The sequence below is a fragment of the Chionomys nivalis genome, chromosome 9 (genome assembly GCF_950005125.1).
Source record: "Chionomys nivalis chromosome 9, mChiNiv1.1, whole genome shotgun sequence".
Classification (NCBI taxonomy): Eukaryota; Metazoa; Chordata; class Mammalia; order Rodentia; family Cricetidae; genus Chionomys; species Chionomys nivalis.
The window spans coordinates 1,621,705-1,637,596 of NC_080094.1; the positions used below are offsets into that span (position 1 = coordinate 1,621,705).

Here is a 15,892-nt window from a genome sequence, read left to right on the forward strand (position 1 = left end):
GGAAGGATGAGACAGAGTCAAGAGGACCTAGGGTTTGTGGTTTGAGACTCCTCCCTCTCTGGCTCAAGCAGAAGGGTCCTGTAAAAGTCAAATTCTGTCATAGCCAGTGTCCCATCACTGCAGGGCAACCCGATCTGGGCAAAGGACACCCCACAGCCACTCCTGTTCTATTCTCTGTGAACAGATGTGCCTGCTTCCCTGTCCAGACAGTACCAGGTGGACAATGACCCAGGGCACCCACTAGACTGGCCTTCGTGAGGCCAAACCTCCAAGGAGCCTCTGAGGGTGGATCTTCTCCTCTGATCCATGTCTACAGAGGCCAGGACTCCCTCCTTAGGTAAATTTGAAACCCTTCGTTTGTCTGAATCAGCTTGTTGGGTTACCAGCTATTCTGTGCTTTACTCCTCTGTAAAGAGGAGTAACTCTGTCTGCCTCAGTAAGACTGAGGAAACAATTAAACTCAGCCCAGGTCATATGGTTATTCCCCCCTCCGGGACTTTACTGAGTTTATCCCAAGCAGAAAGCCCAAGTCCCACTAGTTCCATCCCCACAGGACCCTAGGTCTGCCACTGGTTTTGGGGAGAAGAGGACTCAGTACCCAGCAAGTCACTTTTCACTCCCGGACTTGCTGGAGAGCAGGGGGGAATCTCCCATTTCCCGTAAACATTCTCCAAGAGAGGGTGCAGTGTTGTTTTGTGAAGCCGGGCGATCCAAGCATTGTGCCCGCCATAGGAAAGAGAACCGTGAAGTCAGTGCTGAAACCCTGGCCCAGTCTCCACCTCAAAGAGGGAGGAAGAGAAGTCAGGAGAATGCAGTGGGAGGTGCCTTGAAGCAGGAAACGCTAAGGAACTCCCCTTCCCAGGAACCGACAGCCCCAGCTTCAACTCCACACTTCCAGGGCTCAGACTCTACAGCCTAGATCAGGACAGTCTGTACCATCCCCAGGCCCAGGGTGCCCTCCTCGAGTCCTCTCTTGGCTCATACCTAGAATCCCCGCATGTTGAAAGAGAGCAGAGTGTGTGGATACCAGTGTGCCGGCATTGCTCAGCTTCTTCCTAAGAACTATTCCCTCGCTGAACAGCCAGCACGCGGTGGACACTGCCCCAAGGTTAGTCGAGGTACTTCCTTTATTTTAGGAGCTCCTGCCTGCAGCACCCCTGGGCCGGTGTGAGCAAATGAGAAACATTCGCTACCATTTTTGGGCCCTCCAGGGTTGCCGCTCTTTTTGAATGCTCTCCCTCCGTCTGGGACGCTCGCTCGATCAGCCAGGGCACAGAAGTCCCAACAAAACTGAGCTGGATGCTCTGGGCACCAGCCTCCGGGGAAGGTGAGGGCCTGTGTTTCCAGCACCTGAAAGAGACTCTTGCCGGGTTGAGAGCCTCGGAACTTTGAGTCTAGCAGTGAAAACGGTTGTGGACTTAGGAACTACAATGTTCCACTCAGGGTTCGCTGGCACTGGAGTAATTGCTGGTGAACAAAACACCCAGAAAGAGAATAGAGGCCTGAGCCCTGCGGTCCCCGTGGAAGCTAGATCCCCATGTAGGTTCGGGAAAATAGGGTCCTCAGGTGCGGGCCGACATTGTTCCAGCACCACGGGTTCAGTGGGGCCTGGATCATCGACTCAACCACAGGACGTGGAACCGGCCTCTAAACCAGCCTGGGGCTGGAGCGAGGGCTGGGACCTGTGATCATAGCAACAAAGGCGGCTCAGAGCTGCTGCTGTCCCAGGACCCTGGGCGCGTACGCCTCTTCGCACTGCCTGCGTTCGTTAGCGCTCAGCTGAGGGGACGCGGGTGCGTTGTGGTCCCAGAGTTCGACAAGCAGAGCCAGTTTGGGTCACGTGGCACTGAGGCCGGAGCCCTGGCGCTGACCCTAAGGGGAGGGAGGGACCGAATCCGAGAGGGAAGGGGCGGCCCGGTGGAGGCGGGGCGGCCGAAGCTCCCGGGATTCCCTACGGAGCGGCTCCGACTGGAGACCCAGTCTACAACCCGCCGGTTACGGGTCCTCGGTCAGAGCCGCGCTTTCCTGCCCCGCGGGTGAGGGATTTGGCGGGCGATCTCTCCACGCGTGGCAAGGACCTCGTTCCTGGGGCCCTGCACCTCTTCTAACTCGGTCGTTCCACCCGGAGGAAACTCGGACCTGCCCCGGTGAACCGACTCGGAAAAGAGGAGTTTGCAAGCCGAGCAGCAGCACCTGCCCCAGGGCGAGCGTGAGAGCTGATGTAGCGAATACAGTGACTCTTGCCCTCGACGCCTGTCTTTCTTCTCTGCAGGTCAAGCTCGTGCCGGGTGAAAAAAATGTATCAGAGCTTGGCGCTGGCCCAGAGCTCTGGTCAAGCCACCTACACCGACTCGGGAGCCTTTCTGCACGCTTCGGGACCCGGCTCCCCGGTGTTCGTGGCACCCACGCGTGTGCCCTCCATGCTGCCCTACCTGCCTGCGTGTGAGCCGGGCTCGCAGCCTCCCGCGCTTGCCGCACACTCTAGCTGGACTCAGGCAGCTGCCTCTGACTCCTCAGCCTTCGGCTCTGGAAGCCCACACCCTCCAGCCGCACACCCACCGGGAGCCGCCACCTTCCCCTTCGCACACAGCCCCCCGGGGTCGGGCAGCGGCGGCAGTGCGGGGGCCCGGGACAGCAGCGCCTTCCAGGGCTCGCTGCTGGCTCGCGAACAGTACCCGACCCCGCTCGGGAGACCCATGGGCGCCTCGTATCCCACAACCTACCCGGCATACGTGACTCCCGACGTAGCCCCTTCGTGGACCTCCGGACCCTTCGATGGTAGCATCCTGCACGGTCTGCAGAGCCGCCCTAGCGGCCTCCCTGGCCGCAGGGCGACCTTCGGTGAGTACCGGTCTGGGGCTGCCCAGAGGACGTGGTTCTAATATTAACGCGCGCAGCGATAAACCCGCTCGCTACGAAATGCTATGCTTGCGAAAAGACGAAACGCGTTTTTCCGCAGTCAGGGCTCACCCGCCTGATCCAACCCCACAAGAGTCCCTCCTAAAATTGCCAAGATACAGGAACCTATTTGGAACGCAATGAGATGAAAAACACTCGATCCAGAATTCTTTTTTTTTTTCAGTATAATAGCAAGAAAATAATATATTTCTGCTTTTCACCCGACCAAACCCCAAAATAGCATTCTGGAATATATCAACTTAGAAACTCCATTTTAAACTTTTCTTGAAAGTTTTGGAAATAATTTTTGGTTTTAAGACAGGGACTTTTTAAGTAGCTTCAAACTTAACAGCGGCCCTCCTTCAGCCTTCCTAAGTGCCGCGCTTACAGGCAGACACCATTATGCCAGGCTAAAATGAGTTTTATAAAGTTCAAAATACTGATTATTTGAGCAAGTCACCACAGCCATCTCGTTCTGCAACACTGGCATTCCAGCTTGAGATTTCCACACCTCCCAGGAACAAAAATGAGATTAGATTAGATCCCAAGGTTGTTGAGCTGAGAATTGCTTCTCTCGGTTTCTGAGTATTTTTGAGGCACAAGCAGAGCAAAGAGGCCTCGGGGTCTCCTCTAGGCCATCCCTCCAAGAACTGGGAAGCCTGCCCCCTGATTCATAGGCCCCTCTTGGCCCAAGTCAATCTAGCGCACTTAGACAAGGGCGACCCCTGTGCCTGGTACCCACCTCCAGTCAGGAGATGATTGATCCCACCCTGCCCCCAGCCAGTGCCCCCCTGCCTGTATGGCTGTGGTCCCATGCTATACCTGGAGCTGAACCAGGATTCCTGATGCCCCTATGGTCTTGCCTCCTGAGGGAGGACAGTGACTGACCCCACAACAAAGCTGACATCAAGGCCATCAGCACCTATAGAACCCCAGGTCTCTGTCTCCCAGTCCACTCCTCCTTGAGGCCCTCGAGTGGGACGGGAGGGAGGAAATAAGGCTCTGCCATCCACTTCCTTCTGTCTGTGTAGACACATCTGCTTCCAACGCTTATTAGAAATACAAAGGCTGACGTGGACCCTGGTTAAGAAAGGGGCCATCTCGGGTATCTACCTTAAAGTTTGGTTTTTTATTTCTGCCTTATAAAAGCGGCTCTAACAAATTTCACTGAAAACTAAATAAGACTAAGTATATAAATAAATCACCTTTAATGAGTTAGGTATAAGACACTATAAAAATAGGAGCCCTCGGGCTCTCCAGAGGGGGCAGAGGCCCCAACCCACAATCTTCTTGTCCCCACAGTACCTGACTTCTTGGAGGAGTTTCCTGGTGAGGGCCGGGAGTGTGTCAACTGTGGAGCCCTGTCTACACCACTGTGGCGCCGTGACGGCACCGGGCACTACCTGTGCAACGCCTGCGGCCTCTATCACAAGATGAACGGGGTCAACCGGCCACTAGTGAGGCCTCAGAAGCGTCTGGTGAGTGTGGCAGAGAGAGGACCAGGGTTAGTGCTACTAAAGGATAAAGGGAATGGCTGGTTCCTGCACGCTCAGCAGCCGCTGGGTTCCTGAAGGATGGGCTAGGAATTGAAGTACAGGGCTGTGAGCTGCCCGGGGCTCCTGGTTGGGCCAGACCAACTCAGCTCTTCCTGGGGTTTGAAAATATCCAGGAACCCATCAGGATCCAGGCAAGAACTCCTGGTGGGGACCTGGCTCGGGTCTTAAAACCCACTGCCGTATCGGCAGGTTACCTGGCACTTGACAGAGTAAGGGGTGTTTCAAAGCTGCTTGCTACATGGGCACAGGATGTCCTGGGATCGGGTTTGAGAGTGAGGTCTGCCCTGGTAAATAAGCCACAGTTTCTGCGGGACCCTGGGGGCTCAGTGCTGCCGTGAGACTGTGTTAGTGGTAATGGTGGGGGGTAACCTGATCAGTTAGAGGCCTCAAGGTGACCAGTGCAAATGGGGTTGAGGGAAGAGGTGCTGGCCCACTGATGGTGATGTCGAGAACCTACTACACGAGAGAATCTCTGGGTTGGGGTCCCTAGGAAACCAGGCCTCTGCCTTTTGCCAATCTCGCTGGCTATGAGTCTTGTTTTCACTGTTGGTTCTTTCCGGTACGTATGTGACCGTATAGCTGTTGGTTAGAAATGAAGGTCAGACTGGGCCGCCAGCAGTCGCTGAGGCAGGAAGTAGCTTTAGTCTACCATCTCACAGGCAAACCTTCAAGTTCAGGTTTAAATATGTGTCTGGGTTGGTGTTGGCAGATTACCTGACATTCTTGCTATGGAGGGTAGAGGGGATCCATGGGTCTCAGGCCTGGGCAAGACTGCTCCTGAGTACCAGGCCCTCCTGTCTAAAGGTGTGAACCCCAGATGAGGGTCAACCTCTCCATATGGGGGTGCTTCTCACCCTCCAGGTTTCAAAAGGGTTCCATGTCCATATCAGGCAGGGTCTGGGCCCTGGCTGCCCTAGTTCTACCTGACAGGTGTGTTGAACTTGGCTTCCTGAGTGCACTGACATGGGGTTGTAGCTCTTGTACATTGTATGTTACAGGCGTGTGAGGCCCTAAGATAGGAACAACGTTATGAGCTCCAGAAGGCAGGTAGGATGCAGGAAGGGATTTCTCTGGGATTTGGGGATCTGTAGGCCCATTCTGCCCAATATTTTGCCTCTTGCCGTCTGAAGGATCACTCCAGAGGCTACTGTGCCTTCTGGTCCCTTCCTTCAGTGATCTGCCTTATAATGGAAACCCCCTGCATGAGTGCTTCCCAGCCTGGTCTTCATGACATCCTCTAATGTGGAAACCATAGATAACAAGATAGAAACACAGCCCAGGTATGGAAGACTGCATCCTAGGCTGGGGTACAATCTCCCCAGGCGGCAGATCTGTCCTGTCCCTTGAGTCTGCCCTCTCTCCTCCATGCCAGGTTCTGAACTGGGCACTCAGGCACAGTGATAAGCAAAGAAGAATCAGGCAAGAGTCCCTGGTTGGCTCTGGGGTAGATGGGTGCGTTCTCTGCCCCCCAAATGTACTCTTCTCCCCTCAGTTTGAAACTGGAGGTGTTTCCAGTCTTGGCCGATCCCCAAGGCTCCAGATGGCTCTGCACCCAGCCAGTCCTGGGTAACTGGGCCCTGGGCTCCAAGGAAGCCACTCTGCAATGCTCCGTACTGCAGCTTTCGTTTTCCAAAACTCTTTCCTGAAAATATGACTTGCCCTCCAAGCAGGGCTCAGCTGCCTTCCCTGGGTGTCTACCTTAGCAATCTGGAGGCCCCAGGGCGTGGAGGCCAGCACTTAGTGCCACTCTCCTTCCAGATGGGCCGTCATTGGAGATGAAGTTCTCTCAAAGAGAACAGGCAAGGGCTGGAGAGGTGGCTCAGGGCTTAGGAGCACTGACTGCTTTTCCAGAGGACCCAGGTTTAATTCCCAGCATGCATGAGGCAGCTCACAACTGTCTGTAGCTCCAGTTCCAGGAGATCTGACACCTTCAGACCAAAGTACATAAAATAAGGTTAAATTAAAAGAAAGAAAGGAAGGAAGAAAAAGAGCAGGTAAAAGAGAAATGAAGTGCAGCCAGGAGAGGCTGGTCGCTGGGCACCCAAAAGTGACCAGGCTGCCTGCACAGACAAGGGGAAAGGACAGACGGAGGCTTGGGGGGCCCCACTGGGGTGTGGCAAATGGGCATGTGCCCAAGTGCTCAATGGAGAGAGAAGGCTCTGCCCACCTGGCTCCTCGATTTCCTGTGGTCCCCGGACACGTCTGAGCTTCCATTTCCCTTCCGTGCAGTCACTGGCAGCTCGTGACAGCTCAGGAAAAGGCGATGACTTCTTGGGCCATTGTGTTCTCCTACGTTCTTAGTTTGTAAAAGTAAAACACAATCGCAATGAAAAGATTCCAACGTGGTTTCCAGACTTTTCGCTTGCTTTTCTGTGTGGGGATGAGTCTGTGCACCTTTCTTCCTTTGTATGGTCTGCCATGGGACTCTCGCTTTTGTTTCTCACCCACCGTGTCTGAGAGGGTACCCACAGCTCCTAGCTGTGGTTCATGGAAGAAGAGAGGCCACAGGCCAGGGCTTCCCTAGGTCTGAAGATCCGGCAGGAACTGGGGACTGCAAAATTCCAGACACCTAGTTAAGTGTGACTTCTATATAAACACAAATATCTTACTAATCATATTCCAAGTACTGCAGGAGAAACATTTACGCAAAATCCTCACTGTCCCTTTTGCCTATGTTCTAGAATTGTAGTTGAAGCTGAAGCCCTGAACCATAAAGGGGAGGGTTGGGGGGGGTCAGAGGTGCTATTCAAGGGCAGGACCAAGGCGGGGACAGAACAGTACAGTCTGGTGCCGGTAGCTAGAATAGAAAGTGTCACAGCAAGGTTGGACTGTGGAATTTAGGAAGAGCTCAGGGTCCGGATACCTAGGGCCTCTTAGAATGAAGTTTTCTTTCTGTAATAGGGACAAGATTCTATCATACACTGAACTGTGAACCATGTACCAGGAAAAGTAACAATCTCAGCCAATTTAGAGACATTGTCTGGTTGGGCCCTCTGTGATGACTCCCCAGACACAGTACCAGGAGCTCATTCCTTGCCCCACACCAGTTTCTTTAGTTGGGCCCAGATTTCTGTGTCTGGCTTGCCCTCTAGCTCAGGGCCCAAGTTCCCCAAACACAGGGCAGTCAGGGGTCCCTGGTGGGTGTGATATCAGGATACCCTGCTGAGAGATGTGGTAGACAGCTAAAAGGCTCCACACAGCCCAGGATCAAGAGATTGTAGACACTGAGCACAGCCGGGATGCCATGACAGATTAGACCCCAACAGAGACGCTGGATTTAGGCCACCCTGGCTGGCTTAGACAATAACCAATGGCTGTATTGCTACACCACACCTTCCTGGCCTCAGAACACCACCACCAGACTCTGAAAGATCTGTTACATCTCAGTGATGGGAAATGCCCAGAGGTGAAGGGCCAGGTCTTGGGACCAGAAGGCCAATGAGTCAAAGCTATGTGAAACCAAGGACATCATTTCCTGTCAGATAGGCCCATGGCAAGCCTCAAGTCATACCACCCTCAAATGTCTCACTAAACCAGAACAGTCCCTGACCCGGCAACTGGTAACTGCTGAGTCTAGCTAGCTTCTATCCATCCTGTTCGTTGTCATTTACTGTCAAGAACTCAGACCCCCAATTCCCAGCTCACCGCAGCTCACTTGCCCCACAGTCCTCATCCCGTCGATCTGGCCTCTGCTGCTCCAACTGCCACACCGCCACCACCACTCTCTGGAGGCGCAATGCGGAGGGCGAGCCCGTGTGCAATGCCTGCGGCCTCTACATGAAGCTCCACGGGGTGAGTGGCAGGGAGTAGCTACCTCTATCCAGAACCACATGGCTGTCCCTCTACCTCAGCTGACGGGACCTGGCTTGAACATGTTCTGGGAGTGTTAAACCTGTGTGGACTTTCCACATACCCACTTCTCTGGAAGACAAAGCTATTGACTCCATGCCCACTCTGCAGTCCTGCCCACCAAGACTCATGGAGCTCCCCAGGGCTTTTCAGCCTAGAATGGATGCTGGACACCCAAATCTTGCCCTCTATACACTCCAGCCCTGCATCTTGGCTCTCGGGCAGATGGGATGGGCATCCAAGGGTGGCTGACCCAACAGGTCTGTGCCTGCAGGTCAGCCCAGCATGGGGAGTGGGGTGAGCTCTCCAGTGGGCCCAGGGGCGGTCAGGGATGGGGAGCAGCCACCTACCCTTGCTGTCCCTGCCAGGTTCCACGGCCACTAGCAATGAAGAAAGAGAGCATCCAGACCAGAAAACGGAAGCCAAAGAACCCTGCCAAGATCAAGGGCTCCTCAGGTGTGAAGGGGGGGGGGGACGGACGACACACTCAGGCCTCTGAGTCTCACACTAACCCTGCCCCTCATGGGTGTCCTTCAGCTTGTTGGGGGAGGGGCAGATGATGTGAGCTGGCCAAACCGTGGGACAGAAGTAGGCTAGACAAAGCCATGCCTGACCCTCTACCTTTTGGTGCTGTGTGACTTTCAGAAGTCTCCTCTGGACAAGGATAGGAGAACTGACCACATGGCCGGAAATGCGGCCAGATCTGGCATCTTCTGTAAATGTCCCCCCATCTTCCCTTCCAGGATCCACAGCAAACACCGCAGCCTCTTCTCCCACTATCCTCAACACTGAGGCCTCAGCCACCACTCTGAAGGCAGAGCCCAGTCTGGCATCTCCGGGGTGTCCTGGGCCCACTATCACCTCCCAGGTAAGGGGGATAAGGCAGGGGAGTGCAAGAGGCAGTTCCACACTTCCCTGGAGAACCTTGGTTCTTGCCCCCAGGGCTGCTCCCAGAGCTTCACTGAGCACACAGCCCTCAACCACCGATGTGGTGGCATCGTTCCCCAGATCTGTGTGTGCCATGGTCCAGAGCCCTGAAGGTCTTACTAGTCAGTGCTCCTCAGGAGCCTTTCCAGTCCTTCTAGGCTGAGGGGTGCTTGGAGCAAATCGCTATGGCATGCCTCCCAGCTCCAGAGAGTGGTACCCTCCTCCGAACTCACTCACCCCATCCTGTCTGCAGGCTTCCAGCTCAGTGGATGAATCCCTGGCCCCTAGTCATCTGGAGTTCAAGTTTGAACCTGAAGACTTTGCCTTCACCTCCTCGTCCCTGAGCCCCCAGGCTGGCCTCAGTGGGGTCCTGCGTCAGGAGGCCTGGTGTGCCCTGGCTTTGGCCTAGGTACTCGGGAAGCTGTCACCACGGTGGATCCCAGGAACAGCCTGCCAACCTGACTCCTAGAGCATATCAGAGACAAAGGGGCCCCAGGAACGGAGGTTAGCCTCTGGGGCCAGCAGCTCCCATGGGTCCCTCGCCACTGTGGTAGGGAGCTTTTTGCGCTGATACCCCAGAGGAAGAAGAAGGCTGGTGGATGAAGAAGGTTTGAAGGCTCCCCAGACCCCTCACGGGCCCCTCTGTAGACGAGATGACTGGAGATACCCACCAACGACTTGAATGCCATCAACGCTCAACAGTTTGCAGCAGCTGGCAAAAGTTCACAGCATCCCACAGTAAAATCTGATCCAAGTGAAACAAATAGAGTCCAGGCGGGCAGTAAGAAGGAGGAGACCCAACAGGGCCTCTGGGGTCTCAAGTTCTTAACTTCCCATATTTGATTCTGCGAGGCTGAGTGAGTGCCTTCTTGCCTACAAGTATAGGACTGTCGGAGGCCAGTGTGCAGGTTGAACACTGCACCAGGGCACCACCCCAAGGCAAATCCATCTCTCTGGCCATCATCACAGACTTCTGTATTTATTTGTATGCCTGTTTCCAGATAGGGCAGAAAAGGCCTTGTTCTGGCCATCTGTGTACTAAGGCTTTTGCTGGTGGAGAGATCCACGCACGGACACTGTTGGAACTGGGTGACATGTGGCCTCGTGACTGGGCTCAGCTATCAGCCCATCAGTTGGTAACACAGCCCTTTGCAGCACCCTCTTCATACCAAGTCATGCCCACTGGCTGTGACTCTGCACAGGATGCAGGTCAGTTCTAGAGCCCCAGCAGCGAGAGGAAGAGGGTGCTCTGTAGACCACACCCCCACAGGTCTCATCTTTTTCCAGGGTTCCACCCCCAGGTGAGGAAACCGGAAGGTAGAGGAGTTAAGGGGTCACCTAAGCACGAAGACTGCCCCATCATGTCTCCAGTGTGGACCTGTGATCCTTCCACCCAGTTCGCTTGAGGCAGAGGCAATGGGTCCCAGTTAGAAGGAAAGCGGGGGACAGTAGCCTGCAGCCTCTGTAGATATCACTGGGCCAAGAGCAAGGCATGTTTCTGCCACTGGCTCCAAGTAAGCATACCTAGCCTTCCACGTATCTGTGGAAGGCACAATCAGCTCCCTTGATGCCTGTTTTCAGGACCCAGAGACTGGGGTAGAGGAGGGAGAGGGCTAGAGACAGACACCGTGTGAATACCTCCAAGCACGCACACCCAAGTGTGCACAGACACAGACCAGACCACAGCAGCTGCACAAGGTCTCAGAACAGGGTTCTCACTGCAGTCCTGTTTCTGGAAGTCCCTTTTGCCCAAGCCTCAGTTTCCCCTTCTGTGATACAAGAGGTGACTATGATTACATTTGTAACTCATGCATCTATCTAGCCACTGTGGTCACTGGGAGACCCCAAATGTGGAAGAGGCACCAGGCACTCACCAACCAGGCAGGCTTCTGGAGAGATCCACAGTGAGAGGATGGATGGAAGGGAACTCAGGAGAGAGGCAGGCCCAGCATAAGAGATCCCTCCCGCTTCTCACTTCTTTTTCCTTCCTTCCTTCCTTCCTTCCTTCCTTCCTTCCTTCCTTCCTTCCTTTCTTTCTTGTCTTTCTTTCTTTTCTGGTTGGTTGGTTTTGGTTTGTTGTTGTTGTTTGTTTTGTTTTTGTTTGTTTCTGAGACAAGCTCACACTACGTCGCTCTGGCTATCCTGAAACTCACTCTGTAGACCAGGCTGGCCTCGAACTCACAGAGATCTGTCTGCCTCTGCCTCCTGAGTGCTGGGATTAAAGGTGTGTGCCATCACTGCCTGGCTCTCTCTCTCTCTTTTTTAATTTATTTATCTTATCTGTATGAGTGTTCTGCCTGCGCGTGTGTATGTCTAACACACGCATCCCTGGTGCGGCAGGCGTCTATGGTTGGAAGCCCTCATGTGGGTGTTGGGAACTGAACAAGGATCCTCCGAAAGAGCAACAAGTGCTCTTAACCACGGAGCCATCTCTCCAGGTCCCTGCTTCGGCTTCTTAACTAAGGCTGGAGTGAAGAAGGCCATGGGCTCCACCACTGGGCATGGTCGCTGCTGCTAAATTCAAGTTTTCTCCTCTTCAGGAAGAAGCCAGTAGACCAAGTCCTTAATATAGCTACCAGGCACCCTGCCACTGCCCTTCCTCCCATCACCCACCCCCATCCTGCCCACTGCTCATAAACCACCAGTTGAGCTGCATGCGTCCAATAGGCCGGAGCAACTGGGGGCCTCATCTGAACAGCAGCGAGCAAAGGCTGCTGTCTGCCGGGAACTCTGTTTCCATCACCTCTGAGCTGCAGCACCCCAGATCATGAAGCAGGAGGGGCCACAGCACCCCCAAGTCTATCCTTTCCTGTCCAAAATATCTTCTGGCCCCCATGATGTGTGCTGGGAAGCCCAGGGAGACCCAGTGAGGTGGTGAAGTGGGGCACACGGGACACACAGATGGGGAGATCAGGGTCCTGTTCATTTGCAGAGACCAGGGTACTGTCAGTTGGTGGAAACTAGGGTCTTGTTGGTTGGCAGAGGCCAGGGTCCTGTCCGTTGGCGTTTCTTTTTCCTTCCAGCCATGACTCTGTGCCATGTTCTGATTCACAGCACAGCACAAGGGTGCTCCTCCTCCAGACTGCTATGTTACTCTTCTACTCCAGGGTGTTGCTACAGCTGGTCACCTTGAATCCGTGTGTTCTCTGTGTGTGCAAGGTGAAACCTGACCCCTAGACATTATCAGTCACCAGACCCTGAGAGCTGCCAGGCAACTAACTGTTGGGGACACTGCCACCATGCTGAACTGGGACCTGAGCTTGCAGGGACAGAGGCAAAGGGTGAGCGTTCCTTAGGCTGAAAATGGACACCTTTGCCTGTCGCAAAGTAGAGCCAATTCTCCCAGGTGCTCCTCTGAAAGTCTAGCCGCCTCAGAAGGGAGAACCTAGGGCGAGCAGGTTTGTGAAGGGCGGTAGCTTCCTGTTTGACCATATAAAGGCATCTCTTAGAGCAGACCGGTAGCTATTGTCTCCCATCATAAGACCCAGGGTGCCATGTTACGGACCGTCCACCCAGCCGTCATTGCTGTCCTTTGTCACAGCTCTGAGGACAGTTCTAGGGCTCTGGCAGCACCCCCCAAGGCATGTGAACAGGCTGCGGGCAGAGCGGCCTGGGTGGAGAGAGGGTGAGAGGCTGCATAAAGGAAGAAAGGACCAGAAAGAGCACAGAATTCAGATCCACTCTCTCGAGTGCGCACAGCTCCACAGTCCTAGCTCCCTGTGTGGACCGACAGCTGGGGAATGAGTGACCCTCAGAGTCCCTCTAGTGCCTCCAAGGATAGGCCTGGACAGCAGCTGAGGTCAGGTTCTAGCCTTCTGTGGGACCCAGCTCCAGTAGGGACACCAGCTAGCTAAGAGATTCAAATGTGTCCCTGCCTCCAATCCAATGTGTCCCACCCTTTTGTATCTTGGAGCATGTCAAACAGCACATTGCCTTTATTAATGCCAACTGGTTAGCCAGACTAGACCCTATCTCCACTTGAGAAGCAGAGTCTCTCTGGTCCTATCCCATGTGTGGACCAGGTTATCCAAGGAATTAAGCCCCTACCACATCCTCTCTACTTTCCCTCTCCCCAGGACGAAGTGAGGCCCGAGAGACTTGGTTCCCTGTAGCACCAGGCTTTGGGCCGGGCAGCCCTGATGCCTGAATTCCCTACACAAACACTTGGGCTGACCCTGGCCTCAAAGAGGAGGGGGCTGACTAAGCCCTCACGAGTAGCCCCCTCCCCTCTGGGCCCCCGCATGACGCCAAGATGTTGACATGGACGGCTCCAGCCGTCTTATTTATTATCTGATAAAGCGAGCTCGGCACCATCGGTGGACAGCGTCTGGCCGCTCTGAGCTGACCAGCATGGGGGAGGAGGAAGGCCGTGCTGCGGACAGAGCCGGGCCCCAGCCTTACCCTGGGACAGGCCTCCACCCTGGACTCTCCGCAGCTTCTCCTCCCCCATCCTTGGCTCTCGTCACTGCTCACAGTACCGTCTGGGGAGGAACTCTCTGCCTATAGTATCACAGGCACCCGAGGCTGTGCCCCTCCTGCCAAGCTCAGCTGCCCCAGCTGATCCTTCCTCCTCATGTACCCATCACCCAATTACTGTGCTGCCCATTCTCCACACCCTGCATTCAGGCTAGAGCTCAGACTTTCTACAATGAAGCTTCAGGCCTGCTTCTTTGCCCACAAACACTGCTCCTCCAAGACCCAATTCTGAATGTTAACTAGGCCCCAAGGACCCCACCCCCCAGGGGTCCCCTTTGCTGCCAGAGCATTCACTCTCAGGTACGGGGAACATTTGGCAACAACCAAATGCACCCAACCCCTAGACGTTTGCTTCATCTCCCCGACTCTAGTGCCCTTCCTGACTTTTGTACGTCTGACCAGTGACGTGGGTCCGAGCACTTGGTGCCTACTCACCTCCTCTTTCAGTATTTTTGGGAAGGATTAAGATCAAGTCCTGTCACCGTTCATGGAGGTCAAGTGTCCCAGGCAGCTCTAGAGGCCTCTTGTAGACAAATCAGCCCAATCATACATAGACATCAATGTATAGTTATGGGCCTGGGCATTGCAATGTGCAATAAGCTCTCATTTTGCTGTGAACAAGGTCCTTTGAGACTACCTCCCACTAGGAATGCTGCTCTGGGGTCTCCAGGACACAGATTTATCACCTGCCATTCCAGGGCTGCCCTTGGGCAGGGAAAACATGGTAAATATTCAAGAAGACGGAATCCAATAATTCCTAGAGGTGCTATGTAGCTGAGCCCTTAGAAATCAGAGTTCCTAATAACACAAAGGTGGGCTGAAGCTTTCCTACCAAAAAGATGGCAAAATTTCACCTCATGTGTAAAGTATGACCACCACCTCCATGCACAAAAATACTAGATGCGCTATTGTTCATTGTGAGTGCATGTGGTATACATGTGGTATAAATACATGTATATGCATGAGCATGTGTACACACGGTAGTCAGAGATTAATGTTGCCTGTCTTTCCTCCATCACTCTTCATGTGTTGTTTGACTGACTAATTGATTGATTTATTAAATGATTGATTGATTGACCAATTGATTGATTGATTGTCTGATTAATTGATTGATTGAGAAAGGTTCTCACTGTGTAGCCCTAGTGGGCCTGGAACTCATTATGTAGACCAGATTGGCCTCAAACTCACAGAGATCCACTGCCTCCGAAGAGCTGGTGTTGAAGGTGTGTGCCACCACCACACATGGCTACTCTCCACCTTATTTTTTTTTTTGGTACAGCGTCTCTCACTGTACCTGGTACTCATCTATTTGGCTAGACCTGCTGGCCAATGAACTCTAAGAATTTGCCCTGCCACTCAACCAACACAGGTTACAGACACATGCTTCTGTGCCCAGATTTTACATAGGTGCTGGGAATCGTGATTATACAGTGGGCACTTAACCCACTGAGCTACCTCCCTGACCCTAGTGTATGATTATTTTTAATATGTAGAGGAATAGATTAGTAACAAAACTAGTTCCTGGGACAAGTACAACTTAATCTAAAATTCGTTTTTCTTTTTTTGTTTTGTTTTGTTTGTTTTTGAGACAAAGTTTCTCTGTGCAACAGTTCTGGCTGTCGTGGAACTTTGCAGACCAGGCTGGCCCTGAACTCACAGAGATCTGTCTGCCTCTGCCTCCCAGGTACTGGGATTAAAGTTGTGCACCACCACTTCCTGGATTGAAAGAGGGTTTGTCTTAATGAAGTCCCGAATAAAGCAGGCATAGAAACATCAGGAGGAAGCTGAGGGTGGTTATTGTGAAGTGTCCACGTGACCTCCTACCGTGTGCCCGATCCTACAGAAAGGGCTCTGGGGAAACTGTCCGCAGAGACCGGCTGCCTCTTCCACACCAGCCACGTGTCTCTGCCATAGTAGAATTAGATCTAGGATCCAAGAGGTCTTCTGCCAGTCTGGTATAGGAAGCAACTAAAAAGAAACAATTTCTCCGCCTAGGCACTCCTGAGCAGGTGAATCCAAACTCTCCTTGGGCCTCAGAAGCACTGGAGGACACACAGGAAGCTGAATTCACTGGGTTCTCCCCAGTGGACACGAAAGAGACAGAGAAAGACAGGGAGGTGAGAACAGGGCAGGGTGGAGATAGAAAAGAAGACAGAGCAAAAGAGAAACAGAGGAAAAGCAGCAAG

At 53.6% G+C, this 15,892-nt stretch overlaps 1 protein-coding gene across 1 annotated transcript; it reads left to right on the forward strand.

Moving 5' to 3' along the window:
• The first annotated feature begins 1,072 nt into the window (after positions 1-1,072).
• On the forward strand, positions 1,073-11,451 carry Gata5 (GATA binding protein 5). The gene is made up of 7 exons (XM_057781265.1): positions 1,073-1,108; positions 2,273-2,841; positions 4,201-4,376; positions 8,121-8,246; positions 8,672-8,759; positions 9,047-9,171; positions 9,484-11,451. The coding sequence occupies exons 2-7, from the start codon at positions 2,298-2,300 to the stop codon at positions 9,637-9,639; spliced, it is 1,215 nt and encodes a 404-aa protein (XP_057637248.1). The 5' UTR covers positions 1,073-1,108; positions 2,273-2,297; the 3' UTR covers positions 9,640-11,451.
• Positions 11,452-15,892: the final 4,441 nt, after the last annotated feature.

Coding starts and splice junctions, on each gene's coding strand:
- Gata5 (XM_057781265.1), top strand. CDS start 2,298: ATGTATCAGAGCTTGGCGCTGGCCCAGAGCTCTGGTCAAGCCACCTAC. Junction 4,377..8,120: donor TGAGGCCTCAGAAGCGTCTG/GTGAGTGTGGCA, acceptor CTTGCCCCACAG/TCCTCATCCCGTCGATCTGG. Junction 9,172..9,483: donor GGCCCACTATCACCTCCCAG/GTAAGGGGGATA, acceptor TCCTGTCTGCAG/GCTTCCAGCTCAGTGGATGA.